Source organism: Schistocerca cancellata, chromosome 2 (genome assembly GCF_023864275.1).
Source record: "Schistocerca cancellata isolate TAMUIC-IGC-003103 chromosome 2, iqSchCanc2.1, whole genome shotgun sequence".
Classification (NCBI taxonomy): Eukaryota; Metazoa; Arthropoda; class Insecta; order Orthoptera; family Acrididae; genus Schistocerca; species Schistocerca cancellata.
Genome location: NC_064627.1, coordinates 678034259 through 678057283, shown reverse-complemented (window position 1 = coordinate 678057283; position 23025 = coordinate 678034259). Strand labels below are relative to the sequence as shown.

The 23025-nt window shown below is 41.0% G+C and overlaps 1 protein-coding gene across 3 annotated transcripts in view; it reads right to left on the bottom strand.

Annotated features, from left to right (window-relative positions):
* Positions 1 to 1697: 1697 nt before the first annotated feature.
* LOC126147779 (telomerase Cajal body protein 1) overlaps positions 1698 to 23025 on the bottom strand; it is a 118628-nt gene continuing 97300 nt past the window's right edge. Inside the window, exons 5-7 of one of the 3 annotated variants that reach the window (XM_049915717.1) lie at positions 15591 to 15833; positions 15094 to 15217; positions 1698 to 2201 (exon numbers count right to left, since the gene is read on the bottom strand). In XM_049915717.1, the coding sequence (XP_049771674.1) occupies positions 2012 to 2201; positions 15094 to 15217; positions 15591 to 15833 (557 nt within the window). In that variant the 3' untranslated portion in view covers positions 1698 to 2011. The remainder of the gene's footprint in view (positions 2202 to 15093; positions 15218 to 15590; positions 15834 to 23025) is intronic. The other 2 variants (XM_049915715.1, XM_049915718.1) reach the window with 2 other exon arrangements.

Here is a 23025-nt window from a genome sequence, read left to right as displayed (position 1 = left end):
TTGCTAAATATAAAGATTGAATAACAACGAGGAAAGACTACAACCCTGTCTCACTCCCTTCCCAACCACTGCTTCCTTTTTATACCCCTTGCCATCTGGTTTCTGTACAAATTGTAACTAGCCTTTCGCTCCCTGTATTTTATCCCTGCCACCTTCAGAATTTGAAAGAGAGTATTCCACTCAACATTGTCAAAAGCTTTCTCTAAGTCTACAAATACTAGAAACGTAGGTTTGCCCTTCCTTAATCTAGCTTCTAAGATAAGTCGTAGGGTCAGTATTGCATCACATGTTCCAACATTTCTACGAAATCCAAACTGATCTTCCCCGAGGTCGGCTTCTACTAGTTTTTCCATTCGTCTGTAAAGAATTCACGTTAGTATTTTGCAGCTGTGACTTATTAAACTGATAGTTCGGTAATTTTCACATCTGTCGACATCTGTCAACACCTGCTTTCTTTGGGATATAACATGAAGGCCTTATATGATGGTCTAAGGCATCAGCAAGTATCATAACAGTATAGTTACTTTCAATGTTGGATACCATCATCAGTGATCAGCAGATCTGGAAAGTTATGGAGCACTTCTGCACAGTCCTGAAGTTATAATTCACACATAACAGACGGCTGCACTCTACAGTCTATGACTTTTCAAAATTTGTTCTCTGCATTTTATTTCACTCTGTCATACATCTCAGCATATCTAAGAAAACAGTGTCAAGTCATCAACTTGTTCATGACACTAATCATGTTTAGTTTAGGAAGAAGACTAGGATTTCAAGAGTCCCATACTGACAAAGTCATTAAGGATAAAAAACAAGCTTAAGCTAGGAAACAATGAGGAAGGAAATCAGTCAGATACTTGTTTGAGGAAATACGTCAGCATTTACCATTAAATAATTTAGGGGAACTATGGAAAATGTGGATTACTGAACAGAGACTTGAATCGTACTCATCTTGAATATGAGTCCAATATTTAAACACATTTAATTTATTTTAGTTAGTGTTCCACAGATCACACTCACAATGTATGTTATAATGTGGAACTTGTCAAACACAATCTGCACATATTTGAAGTATCCAATACATGCAGACTTCGGACAAGTAGAACCTATTTAAAATGCCTTTTCTCATGAAGTCATCAGTGTCTATCTGTGTAGCATACAGAGTGTCTTATACAGAATTTGGGGAAGTAATGTTGTTTTACTTCTCAGTTTTGTTGACTGTTAGTTTCCATTAATATATCTGATAGACAGGCTGAATTTCACTGGTATATAACAATTCCTTCAACGTGAAGCAATTTTCACACATAATGTTTCAGACCATGCTACAAGGAAAATGCAGGTACTTTCCTTTATAAACTTAGTCTTTTGAATCAGAAAGGTATGAACTATGCTATTAAAGCCTTTTCATTGTTTTCCAGTGGAAAAAAAGATTATATGGGGTTACAAAAATGGTTTTCTCCACAATGTAATTTGAACTGTGTGTGTGTGTGTGTGTGTGTGTGTGTGTGTGTGAGAGAGAGAGAGAGAGAGAGAGAGAGAGAACAATACTTAACAACTTCTGTCTCTCCACTGTTAATATTGCGTTCTTTTTAACATGAGTTTTAAACAATCAACAACATTCATGAAACTCACATAAATGTGTTATAATAATATACTGTGTATGAAGAGCCAATGAGTAACTACCAAACTACAATAAATATATTTAATGGTATTAAATGTCTTTTTAACATAAATTATCACAGTTTGAGATTATTTCAGTCTATCTTTCCCATGACAGTAGTTTTGGTCAACATCAATATAAAAAATTAAAGCTATAAAATCTAATCATGAAAGTCAACAATGGAAATTAATGAATATAAATGTTTTCATTTATGACATTCATGTTAAAGTCTATCACTGACAGAATAATTTTCTGCAACAGTTAGAGTAGCCAAATTATCATTAACTTTGTACTTTACTGTCCTTTCCTGACTCATACATTACATACAATATGAAGTTAGTTGTAATGTATTCATTGTTTCTTTGGCCCTACCCACCACAGTTTTAGACTGTTTTCACTTTTTGTTTTGACTTTTGTAATACGGCAGTCTGAATCATATTCTGTAGGAGACTGATCTGTATCTGAACTGCTGTCAGAAAAGAGATCCTCAAAATGCCTCTGCCCTGAGCAAGTTGCAAGAACTGGATACTGCTTATGTATGCTGTAAGAAAGGAGAAAATGTATTAATATTTTGATCACCATTATTAAATGTATTTAAATTAATATGAAAATATTTGAAAGTACTTGATATTTAATGCTGATACCAATAACAAAAAATTACTTGAAGAATTCAGAGTGCATAAACATAGCAGTACAATGGAACAGTTCTTTTTCCACAGTGTGCTTATTTCTCTCGCCTCTGAAGTTGTCTGACAATGTCGTACAAAAACTGGTTACAACCTTTTAATATTCAGTGGTAAAGATTGTAATTCTCCAGCAAAATTTTAATAAATAATTTTCTTTTCTCTTACATCAACTGCTAACATGGTACTGTTCTCTTTTTCTGAGTTCAATGTTCCTTAACATTATGAATGTGGTGGGATTGCTTTCCAACCCATCTCTTGCGTCAATCCCACCACAGTGGGAGTAACTGTCAGTGGTGTAAATGTGTAAAACCGTTTTTACTCTCTTTCTTTTTGTATGTTAGGCACACTCTGTATCATGAGCAGAAATATGTACAACAGCTCGTTCCTTTTACTTTTTTACATAAAACACACCCTTATCAAGAGTGTGAAGAGATGCAAGAAAAATAAATAAATGCTGTTATTTAACATTACATTATAATTTTATTTTAGTTCAATGTTATTCAGGGGAGCCGGAACAGTGAAAATGACAAAATTAACATTTTTTGTTTTTTTTTTTCATTATAAAATTATTTGAAGTTTTCTGAATAAAACAAATCAAGTTCCACCCTTCTAAGTGAATTCTAAGTGTGTTTTTTATCGCTGCAAAGTTGACGCGCCGCGAAAACGGTTGTAGCGACTTGGTGTGTCACCTCTGACGGCGCCACTTGCTGGCTGCAAGCAGGGTATCTTTACAGAATTAGACAGTGTTTTGTTTTCAAATGTTGTATGGCTTTATCCCTGTGACAAGTGAGTACTTACATCGGCAAACATAAATGCTATACCGTGTGTGTTGACTCGTGGAATTTGCTTTGTGTTGTTTAGCTGTTCAATTTTGCGTATTTGACGAATTTTGCTGGTACCTGTTTTACGTATTTGGTTTCTGGATATCAATATGTGCCGTTTCAGCAATCGAGTGTTTAAGAAAAGGCACAATGAGTGGAAGAAGAAATCTTTTGTTGTTTCGAAGGGAGATGCTGCTCAGACTGCTTCACCGACTACTCCAAAATAATGTGATAGAACTTATTCCAGCAAGAAACTTTGTGACAGCAAAGAAAAATTTGAACACTATGAAAGTGACAATAATGATGTGAATGAAATAATTAACATTTCCTTGCCCTCTAATATTTTGAAACATTATGTATTGTGCCAAGTTTGCAAAGAAAGAGGACTGGAATTGAAAATAACTTCACACATTGGTTTGGCACGTAAAATGTTATTGAAGTGTAACAAATAAGCTACAGAAGTTTCATTTTCTAATTCTAACAGTATTCCTCACAGTGGTAATATGAGGTGCATTCAAGTTCTAAGGCCTCCGATTTTTTTTCTCCGGACTGGAAAGAGATAGAAACATGCGCATCGTTTTAAAATGAGGCCGCGTTCATTGTCAATACGTCCCATATGGCAGCACCGTACGGCAGACGGAATTTTACCGCCAGCAGCGAGAATGAGAAATGTTTTAAATACTTAAATGGCGACGTTTTCCTTACTTGAACAGCGTGCAATCATTCGTTTTCTGAATTTGCATGGTGTGAAACCAATTGAAATTCATCGACAGTTGAAGGAGCCATGTGGTGATGGAGTTATGGATGTGTCGAAAGTGCGTTCGTGGGTGCAACAGTTTAATGAAGGCAGAACATCGTGTGACAACAAACCGAAACAACCTCGGGCTCGCACAAGCCGGTCTGACGACATGATCGAGAAAGTGGAGAGAATTGTTTTGGGGGATCGCCGAATGACTGTTGAACAGATCACCTCCAGAGTTGGCATTTCTGTGGGTTCTGTGCACACAATCCTGCATGACGACCTGAGAATGCGAAAAGTGTCATCCAGGTGGGTGCTACGAATGCTGACGGACGACCACATGGCTGCCCATGTGGCACGTTGCCAAGCAATGTTGACACGCAACGACAGCATGAATGGGACTTTCTTTTCGTCGGTTGTGACAATGGATGAGACATGGATGCCATTTTTCAATCCAGAAACAAAGCGCCAGTCAGCTCAGTGGAAGCACACAGATTCACCGCCACCAAAAAAATTTCGGGTAACCGCCAGTGCTGAAAAAATGATGGTGTCTATGTTCTGGGACAGCGAGGGCGTAATCCTTACCCATTGCGTTCCAAAGGGCACTACGGTAACAGGTGCATCCTACGAAAATGTTTTGAAGGACAAATTCCTTCCTGCACTGCAACTAAAACATCCGGGAAGGGCTGCGTGTGTGCTGTTTCACCAAGATAACGCACCCACACATCGAGCTAACGTTACGCAACAGTTTCTTCGTGATAACAACTTTGAAGTGATTCCTCATGCTCCCTACTCACCTGACCTGGCTCCTAGTGACTTTTGGCTTTTTCCAACAATGAAAGACACTCTCCGTGGCCGCACATTCACCAGCCATGCTGCTATTGCCTCTGCGATTTTCCAGTGGTCAAACCAGACTCCTAAAGAAGCCTTCGCCGCTGCCATGGAATCATGGCGTCAGCGTTGTGAAAAATGTGTACGTCTGCAGGGCGATTACGTCGAGAACTAACACCAGGTTCATCGATTTCGGGTGAGTAGTTAATTAGAAAAAAAAGAAATCGGAGGCCTTAGAACTTGAATGCACCTCGTAGTGGAAAGAAGGTGTGTGATATAAATGTTAGGTGTGATATTAATGTTAGGTGTGATATTAATGTTAGGTGTGATATTAATGTTAGGTGTGATATTAATGTTAGGTGTGATATTAATGTTAGGTTAGTGTATGGCTTGCGTTGCATTGGCAAGGTCAGTGCTGCATAGACAATGTTACGTGGAATTATGAACTTTCCAAAACCACAAACTAAGTTTGGATTTTATAATGAATTGGTGGGATTTTCTGCTGAAGATATTGCTCAAGCAATGAAGAAAGAGTTGAAGAAGCTGTGACAGACAATGGGAATTGTAGAGATTTAACTGTTGCTTTAGATGGATCATGGCAACGGAGAGGTCATAAATATCTAAATGGAGTTGTGACAGCTACCAGTGGAAACAGTTGCAAAGTAATTGATGTTGCTATTCTCTCAAAGCATTGTAGATGTAGGGCAATACCAAGGACGAACATAGTGAAAGTTGTGAAGCAAATTTTCATGGCACGAGTGGAGCGATGGAAGTAGAGGGAGTGAAAGCAATTTTTTCCAGATTACAGGAGTGTATAATGTACAACAAACAAACTATCTATGAGATGGTGATTTTATGGGATACAAAGCTCTAGAGGAACCCAAATATTATGGCAATGAAATTCACATTAAAAAACAGGAGTGCATTGGACACGTGCAGACGCGCATGGGGGCTCGCTTGCACAAACTAAAGCAGACATTAGGATCCCAGAAGCTTAAGTGATGGTAAGAGCCTTGGAGGAAGAGGAAGATTGACAGAGGAAGCAACTGATAGATTGCAGAAGTATTATGGCTGTACAATTAGGCAAAATACAAGAAGCATTGAGCATATGAGGAGAGCAGCATGGGCATTATTTTTTCATACTGCATCAACGAATGAGCACCCACAACATGCGCTGTGCCCCACAGGTGATGACTCATGGTGTAAATACCAATCAGGAAAGGAATATGGCCATAAAAATAGTTTGCCAAATGCTGTAATTGATGTAATTAAGCCAATATTCAGATATTTATCATAGCCAAGTTTATTGGAAGAGAGTTTACATGGGAAAACACAAAATCCAAATGAAAGTGTAAATAATTTAATTTGGATTAGGATTCCCAAAAGAGTGTTTGTACAGATAAAAACATTCCATTTTGGAGTATATGATGCAGTGGCAACATACAATGAAGGAAACATTATCAAATGTGATGTGCTGAAACGTTTAGGTTTCCAACCAGGACACAACACCATTTCCACAATGCACTTGATTGATGAAGAAAGACTAAGAGGTGCAGGAAGAAGAGACAAAAGCCTACAACATGCAGCAAAAGAGAAGAAAAGACCAGACAAATGGAAACTTAACACTGGAAAAAAAGGATGCTGATAGTCCATCATATGGGGCAGGAATGTATTAAAAAACTTTGGGAACCATTTCCCGTAACTTTAAAATTTTCATCTTCGAGGAACATTTTCTCAAAAACTGCCAACAGTATATCAATGAAATTTATACACAATATTGTTTATTTTGTTTCCTTCATTTTTATTAACAAAGTGTAAAAAAATATTGTATAATTCAAGAGTTATAGAAGAAAAAGTGCAAAATTAGAGAAAAAAAATAAGAATCTGTTTAAAAAAATTGCAAAACAAAAACCAATACATATTTCTTAACATGGCAATATAACTTTGTAGATAAATATTCACACAACATGTAGTCCAAATTTCAGAGCAATATGTTTAATGGTTTTAGAAAAAAATGTTCCTTCTATTTGCTAAAATTAACATAGAGGAGTTGGATCATTCCGGCTCCCCTTAAGGACCCCTCCCCCATGAACCATGGACCCTGCCATTGGTGGGGAGGCTTGCGTGCCTCAGCGGTACAGATAGCCATAGCATAGGTGCAACCACAATGGAGGGGTATCCGTGGAGAGGCCAGACAAACATGTGATTTCTGAAGAGGGGCAACAGATTTTTCAGTAGTTGCACGGGCAACAGTCTGGATGATTGACTGACATGGTCTTGTAACATTAACCAAAGCAGCATTGCTGTGCTGGTACTGCGAATGGCTGAAAGCAAAGGGAAACTCCAGCTGTAATTTTTCCCGAGGGCATGCAGCTTTACTATATGATGATGGTCCTCTTGGGTAAAATATTCCGGAGGTAAAATAGTCCCCCATTCAGATCTCCAGGTGGGGACTACTCAGAAGGGCATCATTATCAGAAGAAACAAAACGCATTCTATGGATCGGAGCTTGGAACGTCAGATCCCATAATGGGCAGGTAGGTTAGAAAATTTAAAAAGGGAAATGGATAGGTTAAAGTAAGATTGAGTGGGAATTAGTGAATTTCAGTGGCAGGAGGAACAGGACTTCTGGTCAGGTGAATACAGTGTTATAAATACAAAATCAAATAGGGGTAATGCAGGAGTAGGCTTAAAAAAAAGAAAAACAGGAATGCACATACAGGGTTATTACAAATGATTGAAGCGATTTCACAGCTCTACAATAACTTTATTATTTGAGATATTTTCACAATGCTTTGCACACACATACAAAAACTCAAAAAGATTTTTTAGGCATTCACAAATGTTCGATATGTGCCCCTTTAGTGATTTGGCAGACATCAAGCCGATAATCAAGTTCCTCCCACACTCGGCGCAGCATGTCCCCATCAATGAGTTCGAAAGCATTGTTGATGCGAGCTCGCAGTTCTGGCACGTTTCTTGATAGAGGAGGTTTAAACACTGAATCTTTCACATAACCCCACAGAAAGAAATCGCATGGGATTAAGTCGGGAGAGCGTGGAGGCCATGACATGAATTGCTCATCATGATTTCCACCACGACCGATCCATCGGTTTTCCAATCTCCTGTTTAAGAAATGCTGAACATCATGATGGAAGTGCGGTGGAGCACCATCCTGTTGAAAGATGAAGTCGGCGCTGTCGGTCTCCAGTTGTGGCAAGAGCCAATTTTTCAGCATGTCCAGATACACGTGTCCTGTAACGTTTTTTTTCGCAGAAGAAAAAGGGGCCGTAAACTTTAAACCGTGAGATTGCACAAAACACGTTAACTTTTGATGAATTGCGAATTTGCTGCACGAATGCGTGAGGATTCTCTACCGCCCAGATTCGCACATTGTGTCTGTTCACTTCACCATTAAGAAAAAATGTTGCTTCATCACTGAAAACAAGTTTCGCACTGAACGCTTCCTCTTCCATGAGATGTTGCAACCGTGCCGAAAATTCAAAGCATTTGACTTTGTCATCGGGTGTCAGGGCTTGTAGCAATTGTAAACGGTAAGGCTTCCGCTTTAGCCTTTTCCGTAAGATTTTCCAAACCGTCGGCTGTGGTACGTTTAGCTCCCTGCTTGCTTTATTCGTCGACTTCTGCGGGCTACGCGTGAAACTTGCCCGCACGTGTTCAACCGTTTCTTCACTCACTGCAGGCCGACCCGTTGATTTCCCCTTACAGAGGCATCCAGAAGCTTTAAACTGCGCATACCATTGTCGAATGGAGTTAGCAGTTGGTGGATCTTTGTTGAACTTCGTCCTGAAGTGTCGTTGCACTGTTATGACTGACTGATGTGAGTGCATTTCAAGCACGACATACGCTTTCTCGGCTCCTGTCGCCATTTTGTCTCACTGCGCTCTCAAGCGCTCTAGTGGCAGAAACATGAAGTGCGGCTTCAGCCGAACAAAATTTTATGAGTTTTTATACGTATCTGTAGTGTGTCGTGACCATATGTCAATGAATGGAGCTACAGAGAATTTATGAAATCAATCATTTGTAATAGCCCTGTAAGCTACTACAAACAGCATAGTGAACGCATTATTGTAGCCAAATAGACAGGAAGCGCACGCCTACCACAGTAGTACAAGTTTATATGCCAACTAGCTCTGCAGATGATGAAGAGATTGAAGAAATGTATGGTGAGATAAAAGAAATTACTCAAACAGTTGTTGTTGTTGTTGTGGTCTTCAGTCCGGAGACTGGTTTGATGCAGCTCTCCATGCTACTCTATCCTGTGCGAGCTTCTTCATCTCCCAGTATCTACTGCAACCTACATCCTTCTGAATCTGCTTAGTGTATTCATCTCTTGGTCTCCCTCTACGATTTTTACCCTCCACACTGCCCTCCAATGCTAAATTTGTGATCCCTTGATGCCTCAAAACATGTCCTACCAACCGATCCCTTCTTCTAGTCAAGTTGTGCCACAAACTTCTCTTCTCCCCAATCCTATTCAATACCTCCTCATTAGTTACGTGATCTACCCACCTTATCTTCAGCATTCTTCTGTAGCACCACATTTCGAAAGCTTCTATTCTCTTCTTGTCCAAACTAGTTATCGTCCATGTTTCACTTTCATACATGGCTACACTCCATACAAATACTTTCAGAAACGACTTCCTGACACTTAAATCTATACTCGATGTTAACAAATTCCTCTTCTTGAGAAACACTTTCCTTGCCATTGCCAGTCTACATTTTATATCCTCTCTACTTCGACCATCATCGGTTATTTTACTCCCTAAATAGCAAAACTCCTTTACTACTTTAAGTGTCTCATTTCCTAATCTAATTCCCTCAGCATCACCCGACTTAATTCGACTACATTCCATTATCCTCGTTTTGCTTTTGTTGATGTTCATCTTATATCCTCCTTTCAAGACACTGTCCATTCCGTTCAACTGCTCTTCCAAGTCCTTTGCTGTCTCTGACAGAATTACAATGTCATCGGCGAACCTCAAAGTTTTTACTTCTTCTCCATGAATTTTAATACCTACTCCGAATTTTTCTTTTGTCTCCTTTACTGCTTGCTCAATATACAGATTTAATAACATTGGGGAGAGGCTACAACCCTGTCTTACTCCTTTCCCAACCACTGCTTCCCTTTCATGCCCCTCGACTCTTATAACTGCCATCTGGTTTCTGTACAAACTGTAAATAGCCTTTCGCTCCCTGTATTTTACCCCTGCCACCTTCAGAATTTGAAAGAGAGTATTCCAGTTAACATTGTCAAAAGCTTTCTCTAAGTCTACAAATGCTAGAAACGTAGGTTTGCCTTTTCTTAATCTCTCTTCTAAGATAAGCCGTAAGGTCAGTATTGCCTCACGTGTTCCAACATTTCTACGGAATCCAAACTGATCTTCCCCGAGGTCGGCTTCTACCAGTTTTTCCATTCGTCTGTAAAGAATTCGCGTTAGTATTTTGCAGCTGTGACTTATTAAACTGATAGTTCGGTAATTTTCACATCTGTCAACACCTGCTTTCTTTGGGATTGGAATTATTATATTCTTCTTGAAGTCTGAGGGTATTTCGCCTGTCTCATACATCGTGCTCACCAGATGGTAGAGTTTTGTCATGACTGGCTCTCCCGAGGCCATCAGTAGTTCAAACGGAATGTTGTCTACTCCCGGGGCCTTGTTTCGACTCAGGTCTTTCAGTGCTCTGTCAAACTCTTCACGCAGTATCATATCTTGGATTTCACCTTCATCTACGTCCTCTTCCATTTCCATAATATTGTCCTCAAGTACATGGCCCTTGTACAAACCCTCTATATACTCCTTCCACCTTTCTGCCTTCCCTTCTTTGCTTAGAACTGGATTGCCATCTGAGCTCTTGATATTCATACAAGTGGTTCTCTTCTCTCCAAAGGTCTCTTTAATTTTCCTGTAGGCTGTATCTATCTTACCCCTAGTGAGACAAGCCTCTACATCCTTACATTTGTCCTCTAGCCATCCCTGCTTAGCCATTTTGCACTTCCTGTCGATATCATTTTTGAGACGTTTGTATTCCTTTTTGCCTGCTTCATTTACTGCATTTTTATATTTTCTCCTTTCATCCATTAAATTCAATATTTCTTCTGTTACCCAAGGATTTCTATTAGCTCTCGTCTTTTTACCTACTTGATCCTCTGCTGCCTTCACTACTTCATCCCTCAGAGCTACCCATTCTTCTTCTACTGTATTTCTTTCCCCCATTCCTGTCAATTGTTCCCTTATGCTCTCCCTGAAACTCTCCACAACCTCTGGTTCTTTCAGTTTATCCAGGTCCCATCTCCTTAAATTCCCACCTTTTTGCAGTTTCTTCAGTTTCAATCTGCAGTTCATAACCAATAGATTGTGGTCAGAATCCACATCTGCCCCAGGAAATGTCTTAAAATTTAAAACCTGGTTCCTAAATCTCTGTCTTACCATTATATAATCTATCTGATACCTTTTAGTATCTCCAGGATTCTTCCAGGTATACAGCCTTCTTTTATGATTCTTGAACCAAGTGTTGGCTATGATTAAGTTATGCTCTGTGCAAAATTCTACAAGGCGGCTTCCTCTTTCATTCCTTCCCCCCAATCCATATTCACCTACTATGTTTCCTTCTCTCCCTTTTCCTACACTCGAATTCCAGTCACCCATGACTATTAAATTTTCGTCTCCCTTCACTACCTGAATAATTTCTTTTATCTCGTCATACATTTCATCTATTTCTTCATCATCTGCAGAGGTAGTTGGCATATAAACTTGTACTACTGTAGTAGGCATGGGCTTTGTGTCTATCTTGGCCACAATAATGCGTTCACTATGCTGTTTGTAGTAGCTAACCCGCACTCCTATTTTTTTATTCATTATTAAACCTACTCCTGCATTACCCCTATTTGATTTTGTATTTATAACCCTGTAATCACCTGACCAAAAGTCTTGTTCCTCCTGCCACCGAACTTCACTAATTCCCACTATATCTAACTTTAACCTATCCATTTCCCTTTTTAAATTTTCTAACCTACCTGCCCGATTAAGGGATCTGATATTCCACGCTCCGATCCGTAGAACGCCAGTTTTCTTTTTCCTGATAACGACGTCCTCCTGAGTAGTCCCCGCCCAGAGATCCGAATGGGGGACTATTTTACCTCCGGAATATTTTACCCAAGAGGACGCCATCATCATTTAATCATACAGTAGAGCTGCAGTAGAGCTGCAGTAGAGCTACAGTAGAGCTCAAACAGTTACGGGAGACAAAAATTTAATAGTCATGAGGGACTGGAATTCGATAGTAGGTAAGGGAAGAGAAGGAAAAGTAGTAGATGAATATGAAATGGGGGAAAAGAATAAAAGACGAAGTAGTCTGGTAGAATTTCGCACAGAGCATAACTTAATCATAGCTAACACTTGGTTTAAGAATTATGAAAGGACACTGTATATGTGGAAGAGGCCTAGAGACACTGTAAGGTTTCAGATAGATTATATAATGGTAAGACAGCGATTTAGGAACCATGTTTTAAATTGTATGACATTTTCAGGGATAGATGTGGACTCTGACCAAAATTTTTGGTTATGAGCTGTAGGTTTAAACTGAATAAACTGCACACAGGTAGGAATTTAAGGAGATTGGACCTGGATAAACTGAAAGAGCCAGAAGTTGTAGAGAGTTTCAGAGAGAGTATTACGGAACAACTGACAACAACAGGGGAAATAAATAGAGTAGAAGAAGAATGGGTAGCTTTGAGAGATGAAATAGTGAAGGCAGCAGAGGATCAAGTAGGTAAAAAGATGAGAGCTGGTATAAATCCTTGGTTAACATTAGAGATATTGAATTTAACTGATGAAAGGAGAAATTATAAAAGTGCAGTAAATTCAAGCAGGCGAAAAGGAATACAAATGTCAAAAAAATGAGATTGACAGATAGCAAAATGGCTAAGGGGGAATGACTAGGGGACAAATGTAAAGCTGTAGAAGCATGTATCACTAGGAGTAAGATAGATGCCACCTACAGAAAAATTAAAGAGACCTTTGGAGAAAAGAGAACCACCTGTATGAGTATCAAGACCTCAAGTGGAAAACCTGTCTTAAACAAAGAAAGGAAAGCAGAAAGGTGGAACGAGTATATAGACGATCTATACAAGGGCAATGTAGGCTTGACGGCAATATTATGGAAATGGAAGAGGACGTTGATGAAGATGAGATGGGAGACATGATACTGCATGAAGAATTTGACAGAGCACTGAAAGACATAAGTACAAACAAAGCCTCTGGAATAGACAACATTCTGTTCTGGGAGAGCCAGCCATGACTGAACACTTGCATCTTGTGGGTGAGATGTATGAGACAGCCAAAATACCCTCAGACTTCAAGAAGAATATAATAATTACAATTCCAAAGAAAGCAGGTGTTGACAGGTGTGAAAATTTACCGAACTATCAGTTTAATACGTCAAGGTTGCCAAATACTAACACGAATTCTTCACAGATGAATGGAAAAACTGGTAGAAGCCAACCTTGGGGAAGATCAGTTCAGATTCTGTAGGAATGTAGAAACACGCGAGGCAACACTAACCCTACAACTTATCTTAGAAGCTAGATTAAGGATAGGCAAGCCTATGTTTCTAGCATTTGTAGACTTAGAGAAAGCTTTTGACAATGTTGACTGGAACACTCCCTTTCAAATTCTGAAGGTGGCAGGGGTAAAATACAGGGATCAAAAAGCCATTTACAATTTGTACAGAAACAAGAAGGCAGTTATAAGAGTTGATGGGCATGAAAGGGAAGCAATGGTTGAGAAGGGAGTGAGACAAGATTGTAACCTATTCCCAGTGTTATTCAGTCTGTATATAAGATGAACAACAACAAAAGCAAAACAAGGGTAATGGAATGTAGTCGAATTATATCAGATGATGCTAAGAGAATCAGGTTAGGATATGAGACACATAAAGTAATAGATGACTTTTGCTATTTGTGCAGCAAAATAACTGAGGATGGTCAAAGTAGAGAGGATATAAAATGTAGACTGGCGATGGCAAGGAAAGCATTTCTGAAGAAGAGAAATTTGTTAACATCAAGCATAGATTTAAGTGTCAGGAAGTCTTTGCTGAAAGTATTTGTATTGAGTGTAACCGGACAATAAACGGTTTAGACAAGAAGGTTATAGAAGATCTTGAAATGTGATGCTATAGAAGAATGCTGAAGATTAGATGGGTAGATCACTTAACTAATGAGGAGGTACTGAATAAAACAGGAATTTGTGGAGAGAATAGGAATTTGTAGCACAACTTGACTAAAAGAAGGGATGTGTTAGTAGGACACCTACTGAGGCATCAAGGGATCACCAATTTAGTACTGGAAGAAAGTGTGGAGGGTAAAAATCATAGAGGGAGACCAAGAGATGAATACACTAAGCAGATTAGAAGGACGTAGGTTCCAGCAGCTACTCGGAGAAGAAGAGGCTTGCACAGGATAGAGTAGAATGGAGAGCTGCATCAAACCAGTCTTTGGACTGACAACCACAACAACACAACATTGTTAAGGATATTATTGTGCTACAAACAAAGTGGAAATTATTATGGAGCCACTCAGTTGTTACAGTATTGCTGCCAAGTCATTATTCAGTAAGATTAAACATAAAGAAGCACTGCAATTGGCACACACAAAGAAACGAAGCACAGTGGCTTCAGTTCAAAGAAGAAGTCAGAAGCTAATTCAACGTAGTAGTCAAAAGCTTAGTATGATTTTTCATGTTTCTGGATGGTCTGTTATTGCCACAACAAATTGTAATAAAAGCATATTTCAACACATACACAGAACAAATAGCAGACTAGAGGATAGTAAACTGAACGATGTTATGCTCACTAGCAGATCTACAAACTAATGGTGTAGGGAAAGACAATCTGCTGATGCAAAAAGAAATAATGTAAACAATCAGCAGTAGATAAACATACAGATGAACACAACAGAGTGTCATGTGCATGTAATTTTCTAAGCTGCACCCAAGACTTGCAGTTTCTGCTATGAAGGAATTCATTAAAATTCCACTGTTGTGAATTGTAACTTGTAGGCCTACCTGATTTCTAGTAAATGCTGTCAGATATTACTTAGATACAACAAGAAAAAGAACCATCTGAGTCACTCACTATTGGTAGTTTACTGCTGTAATATTGGTTTTGTATCTGAAGATGATATTTGCACCAGTTTGGAAACAGTTACAAAATAAAAAGTACTATGAGTGACCCAGACAGTATTTTTTACTGTTGTTGTTAAACTCACAGCACAAGACATGCATCCTAATAATTCAGTCTCTTGCTTTATCTCTAAAATGAAAGACAGAATATTACCTTAAACCATTAACACAGTCATTGTGTGCCACGAAGGTTTTTAGAGGATGTAGTACAGGATCGCCAAGAGAGGTGTCTGGTGGTCGCTGAATATCCCAAATTTTTACAATACCATTAGTGCCACCTATAAATGTAATAATCTGAAGTTACATATTTCAACTTTATTGTATATACATTCTGTTTTGAAATTTGGAAACTATTAAAATGGTTCCAGAAGATATTATGAAACATGAGGACCTGATCAAGAGTTGTTTAAAAGAACATAAAAATACCACCCACATAAAATTTCATGAGTGCAAGAAAATAATTTAAAAAGATGGAATGTGGCGTAATGCTGACTAAGAAAAATAGGAAAAAAATTTAGTGCCAAATTTCTTCACAAGTTACCTATGCTCATATAAATACAGACCAACACACTATTAGAAATTACCACATATGGATTGAGAAAATTAACATGTTGTTATCATAAACAAGAATTTTATAGAGCAATTACTTACCTGACATGACATAACATCCATTAGGGCTGATGTCAAAATATATTCTTTGATTTGTTGTAACTTCTCGCTGGAGAACAAAGAGAACAGTGCCAGGATTTCGTAAATCCCAGCAAATTATTTCTGAATCTTTGCGACCACCACTTAGAAGTTTTGTGCCATCTGGTGAGAAGGCAATGTGTGTTACACCACCTTTCTGCCCTTTCAAAAAACAAAGTAACTGTCCATCTGGTTCAGAATACAGACCTAAAACAAAGATAGTTTTCAATATTGTTCCCCATTTTCTCTATTTTAAAAATATAAACTTTTAGTGACATTTATGCAGTAAAAATAAGAAATCTATCAAAATCATTATCCTTCGTTGGGAGCTGTAACTTTGTACAGCAGAGTTATCATAATATACACAAACAAAAACAAAAATTTTAAAATATGAAAATCTTAATTTTGTAGTTATTTATTTATTTTTAAGTCGTCAGCCTTTTGATTACTTTAATGCTGTTCCATGCTCAATTTCTTTTTAACTTGTGTTTAGTATTTTATTTTTCTATTGCACCCAACATTAACTATCATCTGTTCAGCATAGTCTAATTTTTGTTTACCCCTACAATTTCACTCCCCTCAATCTCTTCTAGCACCAATTTTACCATACTTCAACAGCTGAACCACTAAGCACTCTCTCCTTCTGGTATGAATTCTCAATAGTGTTCAACCATCATTTATTATTTTTAATACCTCTTCATTTCATTTCATACTTTGTGTGACCATCAAATTTTTAACATTCTGCTACGGAATTGCATTTCAATTGCCTCCAGTTCCTTCTGGTCCATATTTCTCATGTCCATGTTTTGCTTCAAGACAACATTATGTTTCAGGCAGACACTTTCAAACATTTCTTCCTCAACTTGATATCAATATTTCGTGCCAGGAATACAAAAAAGCTTTCTTCACCTAGACCAATCAAATGCTGATATTTTCCTTGGTTCATTTTATATCTTTAAATTTAACACCTTTTTCGGACAACACAACAACACATATGAGTCACTGAGTGAGTTGACCTGTGTACAAGTCGGCATTCGATTAAACACTGAGTCTCAGTCTAGCGGCCGCTGCTCGGCTGGCCGCTTAGGTGGCGCAGCTGCTGCCTGGCTGGCAGACAGCGCCGCACGTAGAGGACGTGCGTAATTGCGCGGCGGCACTTTGAATAATCGGCGAGTCACAACACTTTTCCCCCCTTTGAAATTGTTGCACTGGTCTTGATGGAGGTGTCCTGGAGATGGCTAACGTCCATAGGCGTTGTTTGACTCGCCGTAAAGTCTCGAGGAGGAGGCTTCCCGTACGGACGGAAGTGTCCCCGATGATAACGGGTCGAGATGACAGGAGATGTAGGGGTTAAATCTGCTGGGGCCCCCTGCACCAATCTGCCCATTGCGGCAAGTCCAGTTGATATGACAGGAGACATGGGCGATGTGTCGGCGTCTGTTGGAGGAGGAGGCGAGTAAATGTACTCTGACAGAGGACAGTCCTCCGGTTCCTGCATGGGCACGTCTCCTGGTGGCGTCCGTTCTGGTGCTGGCATCGCGATGACGGTGAGAGGGCTGCGTTGTGAGTGTTGAGAGATGCCAAGATCCCGAGCATCAGGTAGAGCCAAAGGTGGTGTGGCGGCATTCGGAACAGGCGTTGCTGGCACCCGAGGCCGAAGCTGGTCCGAATGACGCACTGCAACACCCGTGTCCGTCTGGATTTCATACAGGCGTCTGCCACGGTGTCGTAAGATGCGGCCCGGGCTCCATTTTGGCCGCCTGCCATATCCCCGTACCCAGACGAGGTCGTCGTCGGCGAACCAGCCAAGTGAAGGCACCCGCGGCCGTGAGGTGGGAGGCCGCAGAAGATGAAGTAGCATGCGGGGCTGTCGGCCATGTAAGAGCTCAGCCGGGCTGTGATCACCCATGGGGGTGAAACGGTAAGACACCAGGAACTGGAGAAGCGCGTCATCAGCAGCAGAAGAAGTCAGAAGTTTCCGCATCTGAGCCTTAAATGTGCGGACCAGTCGTTCAGCCTCACCGTTGGATTGTGGATGGAACGGCGGGGCCGTGACATGCGTAACGCCGTGACGAGCACAAAAATCCGCAAAGTCGGAAGAGGCAAATTGCGGACCATTATCAGTAACAAGAGTAGAGGGGAGGCCTTCCAAAGAAAAAATGCGGGCGAGAGCACTGGTGGTTGCCGCGGTGCTAGGTGACGTGCAACGGACAATGAAAGGAAAGTTAGAATAGGCGTCAATTACGAGGAGCCAATAAGTACCTATAAAGGGTCCCGCAAAGTCAGCATGAATGCGCTCCCAGGGCTTCTCAGGCGAGGGCCACGGTGACAAAGATGACTTCGGGGCAGCAGCCTGTGACGCACAAGGGCCGTAGGCAGCGACCATGTGTGCGATGTCAGAGTCGATGCCAGGCCAGTACACATGACGGCGTGCCAGAGATTTTGTGCGAGACACACCCCAGTGCCCCTGATGAAGGAGGCGCAAGACCGAAGCACGCAAAGATGCAGGTACCACAACACGCGGCGAAGCATTGTCAGTGGAGAGGAGGATAACACCATCCCTAGCCGTGAGGCGGTAGCGCAAAGTGTAGTAGTTCCGCAACGGATCAGACGTCTTAGCGGACGGGCGATCTGGCCAACCCTTCTGAATACAGCGTAAAACCCGGGAGAGGGTAGGGTCAGAACCCGTAGCAGCCGCCAGCCTGTCCCCAGTGATGGGGAACCCGTCCACAACCCGTTGCTCGGCAACATCCAGGTGGAAACACAAAAGTTCGTCCCTATCGAATGCCTGATCAGGACCCATGGGAAGGCAATACAAAGCATCAGCATTCGCATGTTGAGCCGTTGGCCGGAAATGAATCTCATAATTGAAACGGAACAAGTAAAGAGCCCAACGCTGGAGGCGGTGTGCAGCCTTGTCGGGAAGTGATGTTGATGGATGAAACAAGGAAACAAGCGGTTTGTGATCCGTAACAAGATGAAATTTTGAGCCGTAGAGAAAAACACCAAGCTTATGAAGAGCATAAATGATGGCCAAAGCTTCTTTCTCAATTGGAGAATACTTTTGTTGGGCATCCGTGAGCGTTTTGGAGGCATAAGCGATGGGTTGTTCCGAACCATCAGAAAAACGGTGCGCAAGGACTGCACCGACCCCGCGTATTGAGAGGCGTCTGTGGCAAGAACAAGATGTTGGCCAGGTCGATAAGTAGCCAGGCACGGGGCCTGTTTCAGCATAGTCTTTAATTTCCGGAAAGCCGCGTCACATGACGCAGACCAGTGAAAAGGCACGTTTTTATGCAACAGGCGATGCAACGGCTGAGCCACCGACGCCGCAGACAGTAAAAACTTGTGATAGTATGCTATTTTCCCCAAGAAAGCCTGCAGTTCCTTAACAGATGTAGGGCGAGGAAGGGCATCGATCGCAGCAACAGTGTGTTGAAGCGGACGAATACCATCCCGAGAGAGTTGAAACCCCAAGTACGTGATAGATGCCTGAAAGAATTGTGATTTCTGAAGATTACACTTAACACCGGCAGTCTGTAAGACATTAAAAAGTGTGCGGAGATTTTGGAGATGTTCTTCAGTGGTGGAGCCAGTGACAACAATGTCGTCCATGTAATTGATACACCCCGGGACAGGGAGCAATAATTGTTCCAAGAATCGCTGAAAAAGAGCAGGGGCGCTAACAACCCCGAATGGCAAGCGTTGGTATTGATAGAGGCCGAAAGGCGTGTTAAGGACCAGAAACTGCCGGGAAGTAGCATCGAGAGGAAGTTGATGATAAGCTTCCGACAGGTCAATTTTAGAAAAATACTGTCCTCCAGCGAGTTTAGTGAACAGTTCTTCAGGACGGGCCATAGGGTAAGTGTCGATGAGGCATTGAGCATTTACAGTGGCTTTGAAATCGCCACAGAGACGAATATCACCATTGGGCTTAGCAACTACAACGACAGGAGAGGACCACTCACTGGAAGTGACAGGAAGCAAGACCCCTGAAGCAATGAGACGATCCAACTCCCGTTTTACCCAATCACGAAGGGCCACAGGGATGGGCCGAGACCAAAAAAACTTAGGCCGAGCAGTGGGTTTGAGCGTGATATGAGCTTCCTAGTTGTTTGCACGGCCTAACCCAGGAGAAAAAGGGACGAAAATGTCGTCGACAAGGAATCCAGCTGAGCATAAGGAATAGCATCAGAGACAATATTGACAGAGTCATCTATGGAGAACCCAAAAACGCGAAAGGCATCGAAACCAAAAAGATTTTCTGCGGTGCTCTGGTCGACCACAAATACGGGAACAGTGCGAACGACGGATTTGTAAGATACCTAAGCATTAAACTGTCCCAAGAGAGAAATCTTCTGTTTATTGTACGTCCGTAATTGCCGAGTGACAGGGGACAGGAGTGGAGAACCCAGCTGAAGATACGTCTGAGAATTAATTATAGTGGCAGCAGAACCGGTATCCACTTGCATGCGAACATCTCGACCAAGGATTTGGACAGTGAGGAATAACTTCCCTGAAAGGGAAGAAGTGCAATTGACAGACAACACAGAATCAGAATCAGCGTCATGTTCATGAACATCATGTATGCGGTCGGATTTACAAACGGAAGACACATGACCTTTCTTTTTGCTATTGTGACACACAGCCCAACGTTGGGGACAATCCTCGCGTGAATGTTTCGTAAAACACCGCGGACATGAAGGAAGTTGCCGGTGATTTTGCTGCAGTTTCTTAGTGGGTTGTTTACGGCTAGGCCGCGGCTGCACGTGGGAGCGTACTGCGGCCACGTCGGCCGGCGGGGGCGCGCCGCACGCGTCGTCAACAGCGCACAGAGGTTGTATTTCCCCGACGTCACCCCACGCCTCTATTTGCGCCCCAGCGGCGCGAGAAATTTCAAAAGACTGCGCAATGGAGAGAACTTCATCGAGAGTCGGATTCGCCAACTGAAGGGCACGTTGCCGAACTTCTTTGTCGGGCGCCGACCGGATAATAGCATCCCGTACCATGGAATCGGCATAGGATTCCTTGTGAACGTCAGTAACAACGTGACACTTTCGACTGAGGCCTTGAAGTTCAGCAGCCCAAGCGCGATAGGACTAATTTGGTTGTTTGTGACAGCGATAAAAGGCAACACGAGAGGCTACCACATGCGTTTGCTTTTGAAAATAGACAGACAGAAGGGAGCGCATTTCAGCAAAGGACAAAGACGCAGGATCCTTCAAAGGAGCCAATTGCGACAACAACCGATACATTTGAGGTGAAATCCAGGAAAGGAACAGAGACTTACATGGTTGTTCGTCCGTGACATGAAATGCCAAGAAGTGCTGTCGAAGACGTTTTTCATAATCAGACCAGTCTTCCGCCGTCTCGTCGTAAGGTGGAAAAGGAGGTACAGCGAACGACGAGAAACGCCCCGCATTGGACGCCACGACGAAATCGCGAATCGCCGCTGTTAGAAGCGTTTGCTGTTCAAGGAGATTTTGCAAGAGCTGCTCGACAGTAGCCATGGAACCCTGTGAGTCAGCGGTGAAAAGGAAAAATCCACTACCTCGTCGCCAATTTTTATATCTTTAAATTTAACACCTTTTTCGGACAACACAACAACACATATGAGTCACTGAGTGAGTTGACCTGTGTACAAGTCGGCATTCGATTAAACACTGAGTCTCAGTCTAGCGGCCGCTGCTCGGCTGGCCGCTTAGGTGGCGCAGCTGCTGCCTGGCTGGCAGACAGCGCCGCACGTAGAGGACGTGCGTAATTGCACGGCGGCAGTTTGAATAATCGGCGAGTCACAACAGTTCATTTATTTATTTATTTATTTATTTATTTATTTCATGTTCCGTAGATCCAGTTAGTCAGTCAATCACAAGGATATGGAACGCGTCAAACTGTACGGGTTTCAATTTAAACTTACAATAAATATAAGGGCAATTCAATGCCAAATTGTACATAGTTTATATAAGACATACTATAAATACAGTAATAGATACGATGTCAGCTAGATAACATAACAACCATTTAACAGAAAAAGGAGTTTCAAATAAAGGTTAAAAATAAGAGCAAAAAGTTAAATCAGATATTAGGCCTACAAGATTAAATACAGGTACAGCCAATCTGTTGTTACAAAAAGTGTGATAATGCTCAAATGCTCAATAAAATCACTTGAACTAGTTCTAGACACAACAAGTTTAGTGATGGTATACATTTTCTTTCAAATATTCATCCACAGTATAAAAAGATTTCTCTGTCAGGTAATCTTTGAGAACTTGTTTAAATTTTGGCAGTTCTGTATGAACACATTTGATATGTAGTGGGAGAGCATTGAACAGCTTAATGCTGGAGTAGTAAACTCCTTTTTGTACCAAAGTGAGACGTTTCATTTCAAAATGTAGATTGTTTTTGTTTCTGGTGTTATAGCCATGGAATTTATTGTTGTCTTTGTAGATAGAATAATTTTTGCACACAAAGGTCAGCAAGGAAAAAATATACTGTGAGGCAGTTGTTAGGATACCTATCTTTCGAAACAAGTGCCTGCAAGAGTGTCTTTGATGGACCCCACACATTATTCTGATTGCTCTTTTTTGGACGGCAAAAACTTTTTTTGCAAGTGGTTGGTTCCCCCAGAATATGATAGCATATGACATCAACGAGTGGAAGTAGCCAAAGTAGGCAACCTTAATGGTGTCAACTTCAGCCACCAAAGAAATTACCCGTAATGCAAATGTTGCTGAACTAAGTTTTTTACATAGATGAAGAATGTGAACTGACCAATTACATTTGCTGTCTATAATAAGCACCCAGGAATTTTGTATCTTCAACTTTCTGTATTGGTTGATCTCTACATTTTATGTTAATTTCATCAAGATTACTTTGTGATGTATGGAAGTTCATATAATGAGTTTTATATGCATTGAGTGAGAGACCATTTGAGGAGAACCAATTTAATATGTCATTAAAAACAGTATTTGTAGTTTGTTCGAGATTGTGATCAATCAAATCGTCAATTAGAATTGTGGTATCATCAGCGAACAGGGTAAATTTGCTGTTTGTCTCAGAACAAAGAGGAAGATCATTAATGAAGATGAGGAAAAGCAGTGGGCCCAAAACGGAGCCTTGAGGCACACCACACGTTATTGTGCCCCATTCAGACGAGGTAGGTTCTCCAGAAGATCCATTTAGCATTACAGTCGGCTTCCAATCCTTTAGATATGATTGTAGCCACAAGCCAACAGTACCACCTAAACCACAGTATTCTGCCTTTTTGAAAAGAATTTGGTGGTTTACACAGTCAAAGGCTTTCGTAAGATCACAAAAAATACCCACTGGAGACTTTTTTTTGTTAATGGCTTCTAAACATTGGTTGCTGAAAGAGAATATTGCCTGTTCAGTACAAAGA